Source organism: Anas acuta, chromosome 2, assembly GCF_963932015.1.
Source record: "Anas acuta chromosome 2, bAnaAcu1.1, whole genome shotgun sequence".
Taxonomy (NCBI): domain Eukaryota; kingdom Metazoa; phylum Chordata; class Aves; order Anseriformes; family Anatidae; genus Anas; species Anas acuta.
In genome coordinates this window covers 24807366-24830879 of record NC_088980.1, presented here as the reverse complement: position 1 = coordinate 24830879, position 23514 = coordinate 24807366, and the positions used below count along the sequence as shown (strand labels likewise).

Sequence of the window (23514 nt, the reverse complement as noted above, 5' to 3'; positions counted from 1 at the left end):
GCTTTGCAAGTTCTAGTACTGGACCAACAGTAACTTTCTGTTTTTCTGCTAAATCATCTGATTCTTAAGATCGGTTTAAGAAGTCCTCTAGCACTTACCAATGGACAAAAATTTCTTTGGGGTTCTTTAAAAATTTGTGCTTTGCTGTGAACTGCAAATCATAAGTTTTGGCCAATGAGTGGTGTATCAAGTAGCAAGGGAGGAGATGTTGCTTCTCTCTCCACAGAACAAAACAGAGTGCCATCCTCTAGAGCTTTTCTGAGTACCATCTGTTAGTCAGAGAGAGAAAATACATTCTGCCTAGATCCAAGGTAGACTCCAGCCTGGTTAATGTAATTAATGCCTGACTTTATTTTTATCCAGTGTTGGTCTAATGTAAAATGCATACACATTCCAGAGAGCTGTATCCAGAAACTCGGCTCCTCGCCCCTTCCAGCTGATTGTCCTTAAGCACTCAGCTACTTTCAGACACAGTCTTGCCCCATGACTCATATACTCCTGGCAGAATAGTGACTTGGCTTCAGCAAAGGCAAGGAAAGAGCTGTCACCCAAAAAGCCCCTAGCCTAGTGGTCAAATTCTTTTCTTGGACGTAGGAAGTGCCTGTTAAGTCCCCTTCAGGCTGTATTTCCACTTTGAGATTAACATAATAACATCTGTAAAAGATGTTAATGTGGATGCAGACATGTACTGCTTCCACTGCCACTCCTACTCGTGGGCTTCATTTAGGTGGGACTCCGTAGGGACTTCTGAGGAGAACATCCAGGTATCTAGAGTATCTGTCTGCCTAAACATACATCACACAGTAGAGCTTCAGCTGAAACACAGATGCTTGTTTCTGCTATGCAGGTCTTTCTAAATATGTGTGACCGTCTACACTGAATACCCACAGACACTTTCAGATTAAGAAATGAATTTAATGAGCAATGATGTCTACAAAACTCATAACCATGGAAAGTCAGTGGCTAGCGTCCAACATTTTGATGGGTCTGAAGCCTACAAATATATTTAAATATGATATTCTGACACCCTGAAGACTCCACTTAGCCTTTCTGTCCTTTCTATGTCGTCCTTGGCTTTGCCATGGAATTAAAGGCTTACAGCCAGTCCTTGTCCTGCTGATATTTACTTCAAACCACAACTCATTTCTAATGATCTGTGATGCACTCATGTGTGTATAAACACATATACCTATCTGTCCATCGCAGACAGTAAGTTCATCTTGTTTGGTTTGTTTTGTTTTTTTTTGTTTGTTTGTTTGTTTTTGTTTTTGTTTTTGAAACCTCTATAGTTCCAAGCCTCTGTTTTCATTTATCCTTCTGCATTCATGTCAGCTGTCATAATAGGACTGAAGTTTACAACCTTGTGAAGTAGTGAAGGCAGATGCATCCCCAAGAGGAGCTTCTACTGCAGAGAAGCTGCCTTGTCTGCAACCCTGGGTTCCCTTTGGGTTTTGCTGTAATATAGGAGGTTTAACTGTAAACTATTGCTTCACATGAGTATCATTGACAGATGTTGCTCCACCAAACCTTTAATATCCTATCAGTGACACTGGTACTTTGCCTCCAGGCCTCTCCTTAAGCCATGCTAGAGCCTGTATCACTAGCAGCACAATCTTCTACTTCCAGCAGGGACATCATTTCACCAGTCTTCTTTGGAGGAGGGCTGTGTGGCTGCATAACACTGCATCAGGTGCTGTATGAGCTTCCACTGTACCACACCATGCTGCTTGGGAAAAGTTACAGTGCTTGGTGCCATGGGTAAATGAGTATTTCTCTTAGGAGTTGATGGGACATATCAACAAAGAGAGCCCAAAGTGACAACAATATTTTTTAACGAGGATTGCTAAAATGTAGCCTCATTATGGAAAAGTAAGTTGAGATTTCTCCTGTGTAACAGCTTTGAAAGTTACTCAGACCAATATCTTAATTGTAGATGTACCAAAGACACTCTTGTCCAAATCAGACTTTCAGTACAAAAGACATTTGGAGAAATATTTTGAGATTAATTGTGACTGAGCTTATAACATGTTTTATTTTATTGCACATTCTGGATGAAGGCTAGGTAAGCTCTTACTCAGCAGCTAACCTGCTGATGCACACATCCTCTGCACACACTGGCAGATGCAAAGATAAAACTCTCTTACTTACATGCATGCACTGACTGTTATTTGTGTCTTTACTTTCCTATACAAGTCTTGCCATTAACTCAAAGCACAGCAATAGCTCATAAGTTTCATTCTCAACTGAATGAAAACTGTATCCTGTAGAAGTTGCTTGCACCAAGTTTCCCCTTCTATAAAGTCCCAAGCTGGAAAACTTTTTTTCATTAAAATCTATAACAGTTCCAGTTCCTAGCAGAATTCTGTGTTAAGCTGTCACCCAGGACTTCCACGTGCCTGTAAATGGTTTGGATTCTTTCCGTCTTTTTGAAAGTGACTCATTTGTTCAGGCCATTTTTGGTGTTCATATTTCATTACATATTTTAATAAGAAAAATTATTATTTTCTTAGTTCTACCTTCTTTCCCATCTGGAAGTAGTCATAGAGTCCGCAGTAAAGCCTATCACCTAGATAACTGGCAGTATTTATTCTATTCTTTGAGAATGAATTTTGTTTGTGCATCATCTCATTTTGTTAAAGATGGTTTGACATAGAAGAGTACCCAAGCTCCATGGGAGAGAGGTCTGTGGTGGCCTTCATGGTTTTGCTTTATTTAGGTTTCTCTGTTGAGAACCAAAGCCTAACAGAGTGCTTCAGGAAGTGGGGAGACTTTTTTCTATTAACCAGACTGGTTTTCTAGTAGCAATGAAAAGCTGGTCTTCGTTATAAAGCCAAACCCTAAGTGGCAAGGCTCGGATTCTCTAGTCTAGCCATGATGAACTCGGAAAGAGACCAGGCAGTCACAAGGGCAGCTTCAGGAAATCTCAGCATCCCCTTATCTTGGAGCCAGCCATGGTTTGCTCCTTGATACAAGCTAGAGCTACATGGTCTCATTCTCCCAGGGACTGGGCACAAGTGAGGTGAGAGACAAAGAAAAGATGGATGCTACCCAGCTCAGTGGGAATATGGATGGTACTAGGTGAGTTGTTTTTGTAGCTACCTAAACACATAGAGCAGAGCAAAGCAACCAGAACAAGTTCAAGATCAGATACTAGAAATTGCAACCATTTCCTCAGCTAGCTAATGCCAACAGGTGAATGACATGAGTGGCAATGGGCCAGATTGCTGTGGTCAGATCCAGAACAAGATGTGCATTCCAAGGCACCCACATAGGCTGCCATCTTTTTAAGGCTTTTTTTTTTTTTCTTTTGGTATTGTGCAAGGAATTCTTTCTTCTAGTAGGTGTTTGACTTAACTACATAAGAAACCAATGGTGTTTATTTCCTCCTGCCTTTGTGTTTTTTTTTCAGCTCTGAGGTGGATTATTAGAACTTGCTCTTTCAGCCTACAAATTTCATTTGATTATTGAATCTTGAAGCAGGACTGAAGAGTGGTAAAGCCCATCATTCTCAATGCCTTTAAGTATCTCTGTATAAACTGCAATATCAAAAAAGGCCTCATTGCATGCAAAGCTGACCACTTCTGTAAAAACCTGAGCCATCCCATATTCCATGGAAGGCTGCTCTGCACCTCAGAGATTAAGGCATCATGGTTTTGATTTTAGTATATAGCAAGCATTGACAAGTCTTTCTTGCACTTCCATGGGCTCTGAACCAGGTATTGTGATGATACTGATGTTATTTTTGCTTCTTTATTTTTATATAGAGATAAAACATTTTTCAAGTGAAGTGTTAGGTATTCTCTAAGAAATGTTCTCTGTATGGTATCAGTTCAGAATTCTATGAAATATTGTGCTTAATGGAAATACATTTCCTTGTATTATCTTTGAGATAGGTTCTGTGTTCTAACTAATGGGTGAAAATATTACATCATCTTAAGAGCCTTTTCCTTTCTAGTAGCTGTTTCACGCAGCTGCTTAGTGCACCGAGACTTTTGAGGTAAAAGCCACTGAATGTAGGTAAAGTGTCTTCCGCAAGTATTTATATATGCATGTATGATGTGCAAACACACACACACATACACACACACATACACACACACAGACATACACATACACCTAACATGCAGTCATGCTCACAACGGATGTACCTAGAAATATTCTCCAGCACTGCCATCACACTTGGTTATGTGGTTCTTCCTAGAAATAAAAAAGCAAAATTCTGATCAGTTTTGTGTGTATAAACCATCAAAGAAATGAATGGTTTCTTTATATGTTATCTCACAGTTGATGCTAAATCTTGCTTTCATCAAAGGACAAATGTTTTAACATAAAAAAGAAGAGCTCACATTCTAAAATAACAACTTGGTAGTGGGTGGTATGTGTGATCAGGATTTTTCTCTTTTATAAATAGATGTTTTTTCCTTGATCATTTAACTAATGAAATAGTAAGAACCATCTTTCCACTTTTCACAAAGCAAGTAATTAAACTTGCCTCTAAAACTGATACAAATATGAATAAAGAGATAAAACTGTTATTATCGTGTGCATTTCATAAGACCCATACAACTCAAAAAGATGTCATTTGTGTATATGTTAATATATATATATATATACAACTTTTAGTCAAGGAATGAATTACTTTCTAAAAGCCACCAGGGTAGTTTGATTCATTTTTACTGTAAAAGGGAAACTATTTCAATGTGTCTATAAAAAGAAAAAATACCATCTTTTTCTAAGAAAGAAACATTGCAACCAGCCATACCTATATCTATATCTGCAATGAAACTGGAAGTGGTTATATAGTAGTGGAAGAGCCACTATTCAATGATGATGATGATGATGATGATGATGATGATGATGATGATGATGATTATGATGATTATTATTATTATTATTATTATTATTATTGATTATTATTATTATGTTCAGACTGATACTAACCCTGGGAACTAAAGCACATTGTATAATGTAGAGGTTATTACCTGTCTCCATTGCAGTTAGCAATAACATTAGGTCTTCAGAGATAGAGTCCCAGGCTCTTTACAAACACAGAACACTCAGTGAATCTTACAGGCACAGTTATAGGAAAAGACATTAAGACAGTCCCCATCAAATAAAGCAGGCATGCTCCTCTTCCACACCAGGGATGAAAAGTATGTTGAAGTCATTTTTCCAAGGCTAAAAAGCTCATGCTACCACCACTTATCTTGGCCTTATCGCACCTTTTAGACAGGTGTGTTTTGGTGGGTTGCTGTGCGAGGTGCTGCAGGATGCAATGAGGAATCAACCTCTCTCTTCCTCTTCCCTCTCTCCCTGCTTGACCCTTCCACACACCCCAGGCTACCCCTTCCCTTGGCTCCTGGGACCCCCCCACATACAAACGCACAGTTTACCTGTATGTGTACTCTGCTGCTGCAGGGTTTTGAGGTGCCTCTGGCAGGCATGGAGGAAGGGGAGGTGGGGAGCAGCCCCACTCCTAGAGCAGAGCAGCCAGGGTCAGGGACGTGTGGGTGCTGGAGGACAGGAGGCAGGCCAGGCTGAATGCCTGCCTGTGGGACGCAGAGCAGGGCCCGCCTGGGCTGCCCGGGCAGGCACCGAGCAGCACACAAGGTAGATGTCAGAGCCTGAAGTCCTGCAAAAGTGCCATCTCCTCCTTATATAGGGTCACCAACCTTCTGGATTGCCTCCTCTGCCCTGCCCCATGCTGGTTGTGAATCACTATTCCAGACCGCAGGTGCTGAAACATGGGATTTTTTAATACTACATTGAATCCATATTAAATAATGTTACGCTGTCAGTCCAGCAAGGTATTTGTAAGCATTCTCATTTAAGACATTACATTTCTTCTTCTGAGACTCTGTGGAGATTCAGCACAACATTTCCAGCAAGCAAGAGTGAAGTGCATTAGAGAGAGCGTCTGCAGTGGAGATTGAAGCCAGGCTTCGATCAATATGCAAGCCCCGATTTTAGCCATCTGTAATTCAGTCTTCTCCACCAGTCTGTGGTGAATGTGTCAGGCTTATTTACACAGCTGAGGAAAAATTTTCTACAAAGTTTGAAGAAAATTAGGCAAGTAATTTTAGTCTCCCAGCCCTAAATAAGAAGCCATGCTGTAGCAGCTCCGTCATGAAATTTTAAAGATTGTACTTTAAACCCTCCTGAGCAGTTTGAAGCAATAGAGAGGTTTTTTGTGATGTTGGGGCACCATAAAGCAACACTACAGAACTATATTCTGCATGCTGCACCATATATGTTACAGTTACATCCACTTATTTCTACTCAAAAAAAATAAAGGACAAAAATAAATGAAAAAGTAAAAGATTCCCCAAAGGTAATGTGAAAGCCCTATTAATGAGAATTGAACAAAATAGCTGAGTTTAAAAGTTTTTTAAAAAGTTACAAATAATCTTTCATGAGGCTGAATTGCTTTAAACAACAAAACGAGCCAGTGTCTAATGGCAAATATCTTGAACAAAATCAGCACCAAAAAACAGTACAGTAGAAACCACAATCACAAAAGCAAAAGATTTGGAAGAACTTTATTTGGATTAAAGGATACTTTGTAAGAATTTAAGCATCCTGTTAATTGCTTTTGTGGAGTGATGTCTATGAAAGTTAATATCTTAAGAGGTTTTACAGGCCTCTTCAAAGTCCCTTCAGAAATAATCGGAGTAGAATTAATCACATCCAGCTTTAGATGTCTGCAATGAAGATGTCTACATGCGGGCCAGTCAGCTAGATTCCCCTCACAGACAGCAAGCAGTTGCAGCATGTGTTCATTTGACCAGTACAACACACTCACTGTAAAATAAGTTCAATGGCACCCTGGGAATACCAGCTTCTTGCCTCTGACTGTAAGGGAGTCTGTTTGACTGGCTCAGATGTAGATACCTAATGTTATGTGAGATGGATCCTTGTTCAGGTGCTATCTCGCTCTAATTGCTCTTTATGAGGACTCTGTAGAAGAACTAGGCTTCGTTATGTATTGGGAGATGAAGCAGAAAATATCTGAATAAAACTTTTCATCTATGAAGCAATAGTTATGGATATGGGATACAAAAGCAAAAGAAACACTACTCTCTCTTTTCATGATGTCCAGTGTCTTTCATTGGTTTCTACATGCAAACTTTTGTGACCTTTTAAACCCCATGTTTAATTTTAGATCTGGCTGCATCCAGTTTTAACAGCCCAGTTTTCTTCTGCTCTGTAAATGGGAAGAGAGAGGAAATAGCTTCCCTGCAAGGCTCGCCATTACCCCTTGAGCAAATCCGGGTGGGATGAGGAGCGGGCCATGATCCCCCAGCCCATCACCCTCCTGGAGCCCCTCTGGTTCAGCGGAGATGAGGGAAGCATAGCAAAATGCCTTCTCTCTGGAGTGAAAGGAAGACCCGGAGCCACAGCGTGACTCACTGGCTGGTGGAATAAAGAGTGCCAGGAAACATTCGTGGGTACTGGAGCTCAATTGTCTATACTGTTAAATTATTAGAATGGTTCCTGGCACAGTTTTGAGTTATGCCAACTAGCCTTCCCCCAGACAGTTCCTAGGCAGTTAAGCATGGACCAGAGACCATTCCCAATAAGCAGTTTGCATGCGGTCACCTTTTTTTGGAGGCTTGAGAATTTAGTAACATGGACATAGGCCACTCTGTGCCTGTTGGTCTCCCTGCCAAAGGAACATTTCCTGTCCCATTTAATTTCCCAGCACAGACATAGCCACTGTGTTACAGTCTGATCCCTGCTTTGTTCCTGTAGCTGTGCAACTGGGCATTGGTCTGTACTTAAAGTCTGTGGCAAACCGAAATGTAGTCTTTTGTGTCTATGTTACTCAACCCCATCCCTAAACCTCTGTTTGTCTTTGTCTTTTTTGAACTGTATGCTATTCAGACAGCAACTATATTTGGAATGGGCTGTGTGTAATGTGCAGATCCATTTAAATTAAGCAGTTATCCAGAAGTGAAAATCTGCTCTATAAAGTAAATGGAAATTAAATGAGACAGACACGATGCCTAGATCCTGTGTTTGCACTACTAGTGAGCAGATATGTACTACTAATCTGATTTTACATCAGAAATAGGGATCATGAAGTGCAGGACTGAAACTCCTGGGCCTTAGGTGGTCCCAAATAGCAACGTCTGTCAGGTATAATAAGGCAGACCGCTTTATTTGAAAATAAAGCTATCTTTCTTCTTCAGACTCTAAATGCAGCTTTCTCCTGACGTCTCACTGAGCACATTTCCTTCTTCAGGGAGTCTGACACAGTGTTGGCACAATTTGGCAGATGTTCTTTCCTTTCTAATGTCTCTCAGATATATGCTTCATTTAATTTCATCCTGATGTGGTGCCTAAACCTACTGACATTGAAATGCTAAGAAGCAGTGATCTGCAGCTACTGATACTGGTTTTTTATCTGCTATCATCCCATCTTATCTGGGTAGTAAAATATAAAATGTGCACTGGAAAAGGAGCATATCTGCTCCCTTAGGTCCCAGTGTGCAAATTATTCTCAGTTTTCTTGTACATAAATTAATCCGTAGAAAATATAAACATCATGGTACCCCCAGAACTGACAGAGCAGGCTGGAAAGCTTAAGGCAGTTTAAAGGGGGAACAAGAGATAATTTGGCTCAAAAATATTTGGAGGCATTCAGAAGAAGAGGGGACAGGGTGTGAAATTCTGGAGAGCTTGGGGGTGCACAGGAGCAGGCAGGGAGCGTGATGGAAGGTGGAGCACGTGGGAAGTGGTAGGCATCAGGCCATGTCCACCTGGGTGTTTCCATGTGAGCAGCACTGGGTTAGGCACATTCGGTGACATCAGGGGGCCACTGGCATGTGGCAGAAAGGCTGAGATGGGAGAGGAGCCAGGAGGTTGGGGGAGAGCTGAGAGGAACGTGGCTGTTGAATGAGAGGAGCTAAAGAGGCCAGGCAGGGTGACGGGAAAGAAGGAGGAGACAATGGAGGGAAGTTTATTAGATGAGAGGGCTAAAATGCAACATGGTCACTGAAGCCTACAACCTCAGAGGTAGCTAGGAGCCTTGTGCCACATGTAGGATCTCCATCAGCACGTAAGCACGAACCCCTTTTCCTACAGCTTGAACACCAACAGTCACAGTGCGTGTGTGGCAGATTTTCAGGGCAGGCAGAATTTAAGTGAAGTGCAACAAAGCAGAAGCATGGTGTTTTGATCCTAAAAGGGGGGCTTTATCATGAGCAAGTCTTGCAGGGAGAGCCTGTCTCACTGGTGGTGTGGCTTACCTAAGCAAAGCATTTTTTCATTCTAAGTCAGAACTGTGCTAAAGAGGAAGCGATGATCTAGTTGTTCAGCCACCATATCCTGTGTTCAGAATAATTTTCATTTCTACTTATCTGCAAATGTTAATGGAATGTCCACAAATATTTTTTCTGGTTTCTATGGTAAGAGAAAGAGAGTGTGAAACTGTGTGTCAAAACCACTGCATCATTTGCCTCATCCTGTGCTTTTCAGGAGAAGACCCTGAGCACCAGGCGAGTCATCTGTGGCATTACGTGTGTGCAAAGTGACATTTAGTAAATTTTGATCCCTTTCAAGTTCATGTTTCAGAACACAGGCTTGCACATTACAAACCATATGGGTTACTTGATCACTTTTATAATTACCGTAACGACAGAGTATATCAAAACAGCTCCACACAGATTACTTCCTCTCTGACTATAAAGCGACCAAAAGGCACTTGCTGGAATTCAGCTGCAAGACTTTGGAAATAACTCTTTTTAAGGTTTAAGGTTTCCAAATTACTCAGAGGCAGAATCTCCCATTGCCCTGCTCACACATGCGTGGAGCTCAGCGGCAGGGTGCAGGCGCTGGGGGAGCCGTGCCAGCACGCCGTCACGTGGGGGAAGCAGCAGACGTGCTGCGTGCTTCCGCGGCCTTCTGGAAACAGCCCCGCTCCCCCGAGCCTGCGGCCAGGGGCCTGCCACGAGCTGCGATACTCCTCTCGGGAAGGGGAAAGAAAAGAGCAGCCCCCTACCTTGATGCATTTCCCTGAGAAAGGGGCTTCAGCACAGGGCGCACCTCGTCAGAAGTGCTCGCCAAAGTGTCTCGTAACCATGCATCCCCCAGCGCTCTGCCTATGAGAAGTGCAGGGGGTTAACCTTTGGTGGAACTGGGGAAAATAAAGCATCTTTTCACTTTATGAGAAGAGCTGTGAGGGTCTCAAATGAAGAATCACTGGGTTTGGTGGTATTTCCACAAATCCAGTGATCGCACAGCTCTTGCTCCTGACACAGCATCCAGCCACTGTCAAATAATAATGGCCGAAATTGTTATACTTGACCCCTGAAAGCAGTGTTTCTTCAATAAGCTTTTCAGCAGATTTCCTGAGAAAGTGAAAATCAGAGTTTGAGAGAGATATCTGCACCATGAAAAATATGTGTATCTTTAGGAGGGACTCTCGCTGATTCAGGTGGGCCAGTGCCAGTAAAAATCCCCTGACCTCAAGTTACATTTGTCTTCTTTCCCCAGAGTGAATCTCTGAAGAAACTTTAATTTTATATAAAGAGAAGTATTTTGGGAAAAGATAATTGATATGTTAACAAATTGGAAACAAGTCCAACGGAGTTAAATAATGCCCAGCTTGTTTATGTGAACAGGTAGCTGGACGTGGAGATTGCCAGTGCAGTACTTTGCACTGTGTTATTGAACTGTTTCAAAGACAAATTTTATGAATAGAGATCAAAGCGTTTAAAAGGACTGTTAGCAAATATGACCACTTGTGCAAATATCCATGAACCTCCCTTCAAAAACCTTTCAGTAGTTCCAAAGGCTGTCAGGGCATGTAATGATTGTAATAAATACTGTATTTGCTTTTGTTTCAGCTGGCTTTGACCAGCAAATTCGTCTGATTACTTCCATTGTTATTTTTGCTTAGAAGACAATTATATTGTTATCATTTAAAAATAAAACACTCTCCTTACACATTTCTGGGTACTGGTTTTCAAATTCAGAACTAACTATCTTAGTTAACATACTTTTTATTTTCATGTCATCTTTGAACTTGTTTCTTTTCACTAATGTTTTTTTTTTCTTTGTTTCATGCTTCGCATGAATTTTCATGAATTTCTTGTTTCTTAATGCTTTGTGCTAGCTGGAGAAAGAAACCACTAATTTTTGAGAACCTCTCTGCCTGTAGATTAATACTGACAGAAATTTAAATTATAGCATACGCTAAGAATATATTGCCATTTAGCTGACAATCTGTTATGGCTGGATTATAACTGCAGTCAGGAGCAGAATACTCCTGTAGCTCTGAGATTAAATTTGAGCAACATAATAGGTCACACAGGGCTGTAAGGAAGCTCCTTGTGTTCTTCTGTAAATAGACTGAAGATACAGTCTGCCTCATCTGTATTTGGTCTACTTGTGGGAAACAAAAGGATAAATATAAGCTGTCCCATTTCCATTGTGGGTCCAATGTGCAGGACTCATCAAAGTACATCGGTGGAGTGGTGCCGGTAAAATTCCAGCTGTGTCTCTACAATACATTGCAACATGACCAGCTGCCTTAAAGCAGGCGCTTTATGTGTCAGATGTCCCTGGGAAAAAACTGTAATCATTTGGAAATCGATTGTGAGAGAAGTTGGTGCTGGTGTAACCAGCAGCACGTGAGCAGAGACGGTCACAAACTGTGAAGGTCAGCAACCCGCCAAGGGTCCCAGCACTGTGTTCCTTGGTTAAAACAACAACAATTTAAGGTATCTCCCTGTGCAAGGACACCACGCTGGGCAGCACTGGGCCTTTTGTAATGGGCAGCTTTGGGGAGGTTTTAACTTATTCTGTATCCAAATAATAAAATAATGAGTGCCTTCAGTTCAACATGAACAAAACTTCTGAGACGGGTAGGACATTTTTACCCATGTTGGCCAGTAAACTTCAGTTAACCCCATTTCTTTAGGAAAACAAACAAACTATGAAGAATTTAGGATAAAGATTAGCTACACATTCTGTTTTGTCCTATAGGTAAACCTACATTTTTCCTAACTTACTGGTTTCCAATTTTGGTGTCAACACCTAGGGGGTCCAAAAAAAAGTGTTTAAGACCAGGCCTTGTTCAACAGACTAACTAATGTTTGTTCCACGGGGAGTCTGAACCTCTACTGGAAAATGTTTGGGATCTGTAAGTTTCAAAAGCTTCAAAGAATTGTTCTGATAGTGTGCTGTGATATCACACCAATGCTGTACAATGATACTGTATTTTTGCTATGTGCACTGTTCTGGAGAAGTGATCTCACTTCCTGACTCATCATCACTGCAGCTATACATATGGAGATTTTTCCATACAGGACCTGTTTCTATGCACTTGTCAAATCAGTTTGCCATAATCTGTGAGGTTTTGCAATTTGGATGAAACTAAACTGGATCTGTGTACAGCAACACTTATAAGGTTGCAATTCTGTAACTAAGCATGCTCTATCTTACCTTCCTTTTTGTTTTACAGGTTGTTACTTTGTGGTATAGAGCGCCTGAAGTTTTGCTTCAGTCCAGCTATGCAACACCAGTGGATCTTTGGAGTGTTGGCTGCATATTTGCAGAAATGTTCCGTCGAAAGTAAGAAATGCTGTCATATTTTCTTCACTGTTTAATTTGAAATTTAAAAAATGTGCAGCGATTTCTGTTACAATACCTTAGACCATGATTATATTGGAAAGGACTGATAGGATGTTTCATTTACAGCACAGAACATAAGCACCCATTGCAAATTCATGCTTTCCTCTGCCTTGGAGCCTTTCTTTCTGAATGAGAGTCTCCATTAGCTCTTGATAAAGCCCAGATGAGCATCGTTGTATTCCTGTTACACCTGTGTTACCTATGTAGATAAATAGGGCCTAGAGGAGCTAGTGATTGTTTTCAGTAAAGCTACATTCTGGAAAGAATTTAGCCTGAGGAAGGCAAGTCCCAGTGTTCAGCAGAGTCTTCTTGCTCTGGAGTTGGTGCATTAGGCCATTGGTTGTTTGCTTGCAGTCCTCCTCCTCTCTTGGCATATCCAAGATCTTCAAAGTCACCATAAAGAGTTGATTCCCGGAAACACAGAAACAGAGGTAGGAGTTTTTGAAGAATAAGTTATTTTTCCAGGGTGCAGCATAACAGAGACAGTTAAATGTAACAAAATAATAATAATGAATTTTTTTCTGATTCAATTCAATTAACTGTCAGAACTGTTTTTGCTGTAAAATATTACAGCTAGATAGAGTTGATTTGTGAATATGAGAGGAATACACATGTGGTGTTCTTTCCTTGTGGAAGGGCAGTAAAATGGAGGTTGTACTATGTAGGATGTGGAAAGGAGCAACCCCACAAAAACCTTAGCAAGATAGACCTGTTTCAATATTAACCTGATAATATACACTTTGGTTGAGCTTACTGGAAAAAAGTGTGATTGTCTAGGTGATCTCTGTAGAGAAACTGTATATAGTATTTTGTAACACCTACACAGTGAGATCAAAGAATATATGTAAAGAAAATGATACACTATGTGGTCTAAAAAACAAAATCAATATAATTTACAGGAAGAAACCATACTGCAAGGATCTTGAGAGAAAACTATTTAAAAACAGCAGATTGAAATAAATTTCTGCAATGTGAAGCTCATAATACTAATTGGAGTCTCCCAAAATAACTTTGGGACTCCTCTATTTATTAATGTGGAAAATAATAATAATAATATGGAAAAATCATTTTTCTTGGGCTTCTTGCCTGGTCAAATGGCCTGGGTAGAATTAGTACACTCCACCCTCTATGTGTGTGACTCAGAAATGAGGTCAGAAAATGAGAGAAAAGAAGAATGTGGATTTTAGGAGGATCAGTTAAGCCCTCCATTGCAATCTTTAAAAGATTTAGTCTTATACCACACACTGCCAGGTTCACAGTGGCATTAGGCCATTGATATTTTTTTCTGATTTAAGCAGCAGAGACAACAACTTCATTTTAGGATTTGTGAGAAGAATGATACAGGACAAACAGCTGAACGTAGAACTTTATTATTTGTTCAAAACACCCATTTCTTCTCATTTAATTTGTGGTATTCTGACAGATAAGAAATATTACCATATGCAAGCATTACTAAATTATTTTTATTTTTGTGATGTATGAGCCTCAATGACTCTCCAAATCACAAAACCCAACATAGTAAATTAAATTAGGGACAGTTATATTTTCTATTTGTTTATAAATACAAATATTACATTAATGTTACAAAATCAGAGATTTTTTTAATGGAAATAAGATCTGACTTGAACCAGAGTTTGATAAAACCAGGACTCCTACTATTCCTGCCAAATGCAGGGTCAGTCTGACATTCTCAGCCCTAAATCTGGGAGACAGTCAAAAACTGTAGAAGTCAGAAATCTGCCAAGTCTGTATGTACTATGTTGTTTCATTGGAAGCAATATAACTTTCACATACAGCAGTATACAAACGTGATTTGGAAGACTAATCTGAAGTTTAATTTCCATAAAGCTACAATGAACAGCACTGAGCGCTATCTCCATGGACTGTTATACCGGGTTAATGTTGCAATACTCTGTATGATGTATATTGTCTTTCTGATTTTCTTCATGGATTGCAAAAGAAAGCCCATGTTACTGTGACCTTGGTAGCAATAAACTGTAAAATTTTGCAAACTCCATGGATTATTTCCAAAAGATGGAATAAATGGAACAGCTATTTCTGCAGGAAAATGGTAGTGCCCTTGAGTAATCACCCATCTGCATTTCCACCAGTGTTGATAGGATAAGCGTATGACAGTGTAGCTAAAGCTTAGAAGAGTATGTTGGTTTGACACTTAGACAACCTTCTTACTGTCTTACTTGTTTCCTTCTTTCCCTACTCTATTTTGCTTCCTTTTGAAAGTTTTTAAAGCTTCGTTATTTTAAGAAATGTCCTGAGACTGCTCTCAGCCTCTTCATATCACAGGTACTTTGCTGGAACCGATTTGGAAATAAAACACTATACAGCATCACAAAATGCATCAGAATGCCATTTATGCCAAGCAAACATTCAAAAGTGCAAACATTTTTTTTAACTAGAATTTTTTACTAGTATTTACTAGAATACATTTTTTTGTAAATAGTTGCAAATGCAGTCTGGGTTCTCTACTCTTGCATGTGTATGGGAGAGCAGTGAGCTCTGCATGAATTGTCTGCTGTCCCAATGTTTCTGATTACTATGTCCCTAAATGGAAGACACCTCATTTAATTTCAACCACACTTAATCCAAACCAGTTTATGACAAATATTAGAAAGGTAACTTTTTACTTAAAAAAAATAAAATAATTATACAAAAAAAAACATGCAGAAGCATATATATATATGAATGCATAGACATAAATAAATAAATAAATCTGTCTAGCTATACCCAGAGTAAATGTGAACATTTTTCTCATCTTGGCTTGTTCATCTAGCCAAATGACACTTCTCAGTAGAGAAGCAGGATCCTGAAATCTGACGTTTGTATAAAGTCACAGCTATATTTAAAACTTGCACGTTGTCATTATGGTACAGATCTGTGGGCTTTTGCACTTTCATGTGTGCATACTAGTGTCTTAGTTCATCAGGGTTTGTGGGCATGAAGAATGGGCACGTGAATGCACAAAGACTACATCCTGAAACCCAGCTGCTGATGAGAGCAGCCCCAAATAAAACCTTACATGCAAGTTCCTTTAAATAGTAGTTTCAGGTTTTTTTAACCTCATGTATTGTCAAGTAGATTGCAGTCACTTATAGCCATATTTGGGTGGACTGTCATAAGTTAACAAAAGTGTAAATGTATTAGTCACAGTGGCTCCTCTTTGATGATTTAAAAGGTAAGGTGCATTGATAAATAATAACCAGTAAGGAAACCAGTGTGGTATGCCTTTGTGTGCTACAGTGCTACAGTATCCCTCAGCAATACAGCTGGCAGGACTGATGGCATCCTTTGGAAGATTGGCACATTTCATGTCTTGTATCAGTCCAAACAGTCCTGAGCCATTTGCGATAATGTCACATGTTTCTGTAAAGTAATATGTTTAGATAAAAAAAATAAGGATTAATTATAAAAAGATTTCACTATGAAACTGAGCATTTTCCTGGCCAGTAGGAAGGGACCTTGTACTTCCTACTCAGCGGACAACTCATTAATGAGTAATGCAAACATGGGAGTAGGCATTCACTTCTGTCTGGACACATGAAACTTTTCCAGCTGGCTCAGGGACCATGGGCAGCTCCAAAGCAGGAAGCCATGACCAGTGTTTTAGGGGAGGGCAGGACTGTCTCTCTCCTTGCTTGGATTAGGTAGTACTTAATCAAGGTGTGAAAGGAACACCTGTGAGAGGAAGAAGACAGGAATCTGAATCTGGGTGAAACAACCTAGTTCTTTAGTGTACCTATACATGCCCAGTTCAAAATGACAATCCTATGCAGGATTGAAATCACATAGACTAGGGTGTTAGTAGGTGTGTATTTGGAGTAATGAGTCAAGTATCTATATAGTAATTCCAGCTAGTCAAATGTAACTATAACATGGCATGAACAACCAAACTTGCCTTTATTTGTAGTAAATATAGAGCTAAAAAAAAAAAAAAAATTGGTTTCTGTAGTCCATGTAGTATGTTCGTAGCCAGCCAAGCTGAAAAAGCCTTACCTTTGAGAGTGAACAGTGAATGCATGTGCAGTCTTCAGTAATATCACAGGTATCAATTTAAACCCAAAACTTGAAAGACCATCCTGTCCCCAAAAAATTTTCCTCCTCCCCAAACCAAAATTAAAACAGTATTATCTCAGTTCCCCCTGCTTCATCCAGCTGAGAGGGAAATTGATTCCATGCACATGGACTTCTTACTGAAACCATTCACGCACCAGCTCCATGGTGTTTTAATGAGCCTGCTGTTGGAAAGTTCATCAGTCCCAGAATTTCATAAGCCACAAGATTGGCACAAATAGTATGAGGTTATTATTTATTCATTTTTAAATATTAAATCATGCTTTTAGCAGTTTTCTCATTTTTTCAGCTTACTCCACCAGCTCCTAATATATGTGAGACAGGCATTGCATTGCCAACTATGTCTGAAAAGTGTGGCAGTGGTAAAAGATGTGTGAGTCTACTAAAATACCTACAGTGGTACAAGTTCCCTGGTGGGACCAAGTAGACATAGGACAAGAAGCTATAAGCATAGAAATAATCTTTCAATGGTGTAAATGTGCCCAATTAGAGGAGCTGCATCATTGTATGCAGAAAAGCCATGAGTCAAGACTTTGTTAGTTGTGATTATGTATAGCAATGTGATACAGTCGAAGTTTACAGCCTCATCTTGTGATATGAGCACTGGATTTGGGATCTACAGGCTCCCTTTAACCAAACAAAACAATTAACTGGTTTTAAAAAGCAAGGAATGCATTCATATTTGTTCTTAGATACAATTTTTTACTGTATGGAATAGTTATACAGAATCTTTCAAACTAAACGTAGTAGGTCTTTATTCCACTTTCCGAACAAGCCATAGGTTATTACTAGAATTTGAAATGCAGCCGTCAGATCCATCGTGTGTACTTCTTCTGTGTTGAATCCAGAACCAAATGCAATGATAGGTCTGTGGAAGAAGGTGGGTCCCCACATGACCCTAGCCTCCATATCTACTTCTGAGCGAGGAAAGAGCAGTCAGCTCTGCAACTGTTTCAGAGCATTGTGGAATAAATATGGTTAAGTGGTTTCAGGGATGAAAAAACAAAACAAAACAAAAAACAAAACAACAAAAAAAAACCAGCTGAGTGCAACAGGAACACCTGTTTTTGAGCTGTCTCCAAAAACTGAAGCTGGAAAGGAAAGTTTGAGCTTCTGTTACTGAGTTAAAAGAAAAACTGTTTTAGATGGATCGTGTGGTAAAGTCTTGGCTTCAGTGAAATCATTGTTGAAATGAACCCTGACTTCAAAGAGGATTGTAACCTCTCTAAAAACAATTCAGTAGGACAGAGTGGCACAAAGAGAGGCAGAGCTAATCTCTGTTAATGTGTACAGTACAGCACTTAAGTACTTAGCCAGAGTGATCACTCTGCAAGATGGCATTGCAAACTGGCAAGGAGAGGGTATTGCATGGGTTGTGCTGGCTTCTGTGCTTTGTACTTGCAGTGATCATGTACAAGCGTTTACTTGTATTACCTGTGAAATAAACCTTGACAGGTGACTTCCAGGGACTGAGACTTTCATTCTAAATAAGAGGTGCAACACGGGAGATGTGATGAACTGTCAGTTGAACAGCTGAGGTTGGAATTCACAGTGTCTCCACTATGGTCCTCGTGAGACTGCATAGCAGAAGCAAAAGAGTGTGTTCAAGTTACATTTGCAAGAATTTAAACTATTTTGTTAGTATGATAATTGATATCTGTCTGCCAAAAGATGGCCAAGAAAAAATGTAATTTTAGAAGAAATCAGGCCATCGATATGTGAGCTACTGTATGCATGTCCTTACCCAGAAGAGGAAGTACATGTTCCCATTTGTTTCCAGTGGGTAGCTAAGTGATAACACATAACAGCGCCTACAGGTTTTCTGGTGCTTTGAATGGAACAGGTAGCTTTTAATTCAGAAGAAATCTGTAGTCCAGTTCATCCTGTAGGCCGTTCTTCTAACTAGCATCAGTTTCATCATGCACTCATTTGGTCTGAATTAGCTGTTCCTACAGGTGCTAATCTCTCACAGACATAGCCCTTTAAGGTTGCATTTTGAAAAAATTAGGTATACATCTGGCAACAGATGTTCAACAGCAGAACCACAGTTTTTGAACTGCTTAAGCATGTTCTTCATCTGGAGAAAGAAGAAGTAGAGAGGACAGTGGGCTTGGGGAAAGTAGTTCATAGAAATTCTGCTATTGCGGAGAACTGCTTTGAAATTTGCGGTGCAGGGTCCTCTACTCTAAAAATATTCCAGTTTAGTCATTCCTTGTGATTAGCTGTTTTGTTGTTGGACAGTCTTGAGGAACAGACAATGAATCTGTATCTGCATAAATGCATGCCTGCTGGAAGATTTATATATATTATGACACCCTCACTTCAAATTAAGTAACAGCATGTCATTACTTAAAAATGTTTTTCATTGATACTGTTCAATTACTCAAAGCATTCAGGGACTAGAAAGACTTGTTTAAAGTCTGTGATCAACAGTAAACTATCATATATTGGAACAGTAGAAACAAAATACGATACCACTTATTATGGAGCTTGTACATGGTCCAGATTCTTGCCATGGCCCAAGTGTATTAGTGTAGGCAAAGATGTAACTGAAGGTGGGGTGGTTTGGAAAGGACCCGGAGGGAAAGACAGCATATTGATATAACACACCATAGAGGAAACCCTCTTTTGAACTGGAATCAATGGATACTCTTAGAGTTATATATGTAGGGTAGAAAATCACAGGGAAAAAGTTATCAGTTTATCTGACTGATAGTAGTGAAGACTTTAGTGTTGTTTTACCTCTCTGCACGTGCAACAATAACACTGTGAACAAAGCCTGGAAATAGATATCTTTATGTATCAATACTACCATGTCAGAATTTGTGAAGGTCTATGACATGGTTTTGTCTCATTTAAGATGCCTTTTAATTTTTGTCAGTGATTTTCCTGTGCTTCAACGTATCTGATCACTTAATCTTCGCTGTTTTTAAGTAGACACTGTAGCTATGCAACAATAGGAATATTTCATTTTGCCTACTAGGTCCTGTACTCCTCTGTCATAAAGCTCCTATTTTTTTTTTCAGGTCTTAGCTTAGCCTGTCCTTTTTGTGCTCTGTTTTTGTTTTCAACACATTTCAGAAATGCCTTTCAAAACCAGAGCAAAAATGATCTGTAAGATATTTTCAAATCTTCTTTATGTGGGAGAAGGAAGAGAGAAGTGGAGGGATCAGAAAATAAATCCATGAAAGAAAAGGAAAAGGAAAAAAAAAAAAAGGAAAATCAGAATGAAAACACCTGGATATTTGGGAGGGAAGGAAAAACAAAACCAATACAGTAGGCAAAAAGCACCTGAGTAAATACAACTATGAATGCTGTTTACAACTCAGGGTTTGCCTAAAACCTGGCAAACTTCTTAAATGTGGCTTGAGAGAGAACTGTTCACTTTATCATGCAGCAATTTTAAACACAGACTTTGCAATCATATTATCAGGTGTTTTCCAGTAGACCTTAAACCAACGTATCTAGTGGACCAAGAGCTCAAAAGTGTAATCATCTACTTGTCTGCTTGCTCACAGTTAGATTTTGGTAGAAGCAAAATTCAAACAACTCTTATTTTTTTTCTTTTTTTTTCTTTTTTGTCTTTATTTTAACAAGTAAAGGTGGATTTTGCAGCTTAGAACTGTAAAAGCTACAGAGCTTGATTTGCAGCCTTTGAACCAAGGTACTGTACAGTTCTGGCCTGAGTTTGTTTTTGCCATTTTTGGAAATTATCTTGTTTTGTTACAAGAATGATTTAAGTTGCAAGTGCCATTAAAGTTCACCACACTCCAGACCAACTGTACTGGGAGAAGGTTCATTCCTTGGAAAGATCTTGTCAGCATTCAAAATTCTGTGCTTTGCATTTTTCCTCCTTTATTCTTCTGCCATTCATGTGCATATGGGTGTGTGGGAGGCTGATGGTTTTTCCAAACCAGGCTTAATAAAATTGGAGTTTTTCTTCCTCCCTAGATAGGTGGCCAGCCTATTACAGACATATTTTTCAAGCATTTCTTAAATTGAATGGACCCAAGCCACAATTTAGCTTAGTGACCTTAGTGATCTGGCGGAACAACAATGACATTTTGCTTCAGACTTTAGTAACAAAGGAGGGCAGAAGACCGTACTTGTTCATGCTATTCCAGTTTCCTGATAAGCAGGATTGTTTTCTCCTTAATCCTAACTCCGCGGCAGAATTCCCCTTGGCTTTGGGCAGAGGACAAGTGCATATTAATGGAGTGAAGGGCAGATAGAATAATACCTCTAATTACCAAGTACAAAATAGATATGAGTTTCCAAGGCAGCATCACCCCGTTAAAAATAAAATACCTCCTTGTTTTTCAGCTCACATTTTCCATCAAGCCTTTTCTAGCTGATATCTAAGTGCCTACCGTTGGGCTGATTGATAGCCGTTAGTCAAATCCAGTAACTGTATGGGTCTGTGGTTGGAGATGAGTGGTGAGTGAGTGCGAGCCCATTCACTTGTGGTTTTCCTTCTAGTTTCCAGCCATGCCAGACTTTCAGTCAGAGGAATAGATCTGTTGGTAAGGGAAACCGTTGGTAAACCATAGAAACCAAAAACTGTCACTGCTCATGACAAAAAAAAAAAAAAAAAAAAGAAAGAGCTCTGAGGCAGGGATAAGAAGACCTGGGGGAGCTGTGTTAGCTGACAGAGTTTAATCTCTCTCTTAAGCACAGGTGTGGGCCAAGCCCAGGCCAGGGGTGGGTGCTGCAAGGTGGCAGCCAGTGGCCACGCACAGCCCAGGCCCAGCCTGAGCTCATGAGAGAGCTCCCCACCTGCAAAGCTTCCATGTGCAGGTGGCATGGCACTCATCTGAAAGCCTTCGGAATATATCATCATTAAAAAAATGCATATTCCTTAGAGGGCTGGCAGGCTGGTATGTGACAATCTGAACTGGCCTGACCGGAGGTCAAGGGAAAAGAGCTTGTGGCTAGGAAAAAGACCACAACATGTCAGTCATGATGTAGATATTTGGAAGCCCTTGGTATTAACATTGTGGTATTTGTAATGTAATTTGTATTTGGAAAAATGTAATTTGCATTTGTAAATAAGGCTGGCAGCAAACCCACCTGCCTCCCTCCTGGCATTGTGCTGGGAGGTCAACGAGTAGGTGCGCCACCTCGGTGGACTCTGGAGCGTCAGAAAGATGAGTTCTTTCCCGGAGTAAGCCAGGACATCCCCAGCTGCAGGTGGCTTTCAGCAGTTCCTCCACCAGCCAGAGAAGAGGGTAGGCACAAGGCAATATTACCCATGCCCCTTCCTCTTGGCCCCAGAGAGGGACAGCCAGCTGTACGCAGCCCAAAGACTTTGCTTTTGAAAGGGTCTCCTGGCTCTTTCACACAGCTTCCCTCTTCAGGAACTTGGCTGCAAGAGGCTTTGCATTTTGCCTAGAGTTTGGCTGGGGGAAGCTCTGTGTACTTCTGTTTGACTTGTAATAGAACTAAACATTGTTTTTATTTACTTTTCTCTTTCATAAGAAAATGGCTACAAAAAGGTATTTAAACTCCAAGTGGGTGTACAGGATCCTTTCCTGGACCCTGGTGCATGTGAGAGAGGAGGAGAGAAAGACTAGATGTTAACTTTGGGTCTTGTTGCTGAGCTCCCAAGCATGGATTTTTTCCAAATTGAGTGTCTAGTCAGAAATCCTGATCTGGCCAGCTTTACTGAATTTTCTATATTCAACTGTCTACAAAGGATGTCTAATAATTAGCTACTATCAGTCAGTTCTAAAAACAGCATGTAATGATTGAGAGGTTTGTAGGAGAAATCTGTCCTGAATTTGTGTCTTTTCATTTGAAAAGCTTTGCACTAGCACTTCTCCGTATGGAGGTGCTCACCAAAGCTGTTAGACATCTTAAAAAGAAAAAGATGGAGAAGTGGAAAGTACACATAAAGGAACAGACAACAGCAGGATTTTAAAAACACCTACCTACAACAGAGCAAAACATAACAGCTTTCTGAAACTTAGTACTATTCCGTACCAAGTAAATAATAGGCTGTGAGAGGAGAGCTCTAAACATCAGAAGAAATCAAGAGGAAATGTGATATTTAGATTTCTGAAAAATCATTTCTCCAAGGTAATGGCAGTGCCCAGAGGCAGCTCCATGCTGCTGCCTTTGTGGAGACGCTTACCTACGCCGCGTGGGTTAGACCACTGCAGAGGACTTGCCAGCTGCTCTGGGAGTCTGCACTTTGGCTGGCATTGCAGATGTCAAAGACCTAGAAAGAGGCCTAATCTGGGGATGAAGGGAGGTGGACATGGCCTCTTCTGCATGTGCACGCTGAACATCCTAAGGCAGCACACATGGCACCACAGGTAGCTGGAGCTGCATCTGCCATCAGTCCTCAGGGCCCTGCTTGTTGGCTGCGTACTAGAAAAAAAAAAAAAGAGAAGGAGCATGGTAGGATACAGTTCACACTTGTTCCTGTCCTGTCTTCCTCTGAAGCCACAGTGTGCCTTGTGATATGAATACATGTGTTGCCTTCCTTCTCAATTTTGTTTGCACAATGCCTGTGGCACTGCCATCGCATTTGCTTGCATACTCCGCTTGACCTGCCAACATGCTGTCTATATACAGGTCCACGCAAGACTCAACCACCATGGTGCACTGACTCTGCTAGAGACTGCCAGGATTCAACAAGCTCTTGATGTCAACATGTGACATGCCTGGCTGCCCTTCTGTGCTGGCTGCATGCTTTATTTTGCAGTCTTTGAGGAAACAAACAGCAGTCTGGCTATGCATGGTCAAACCATGAGACTTCTTCCAGAAACTGATGCATAATGT

At 40.4% G+C, this 23514-nt stretch overlaps 1 protein-coding gene across 2 annotated transcripts in view; it reads left to right on the top strand.

Moving 5' to 3' along the window:
* CDK6 (cyclin dependent kinase 6) overlaps nt 1–23514 on the top strand; it is a 140811-nt gene that overhangs the window by 84548 nt on the left and 32749 nt on the right. For both annotated transcript variants that reach the window (XM_068673955.1, XM_068673956.1), the window contains exon 5: nt 12470–12579. In XM_068673955.1, the coding sequence (XP_068530056.1) occupies nt 12470–12579 (110 nt within the window). The remainder of the gene's footprint in view (nt 1–12469; nt 12580–23514) is intronic.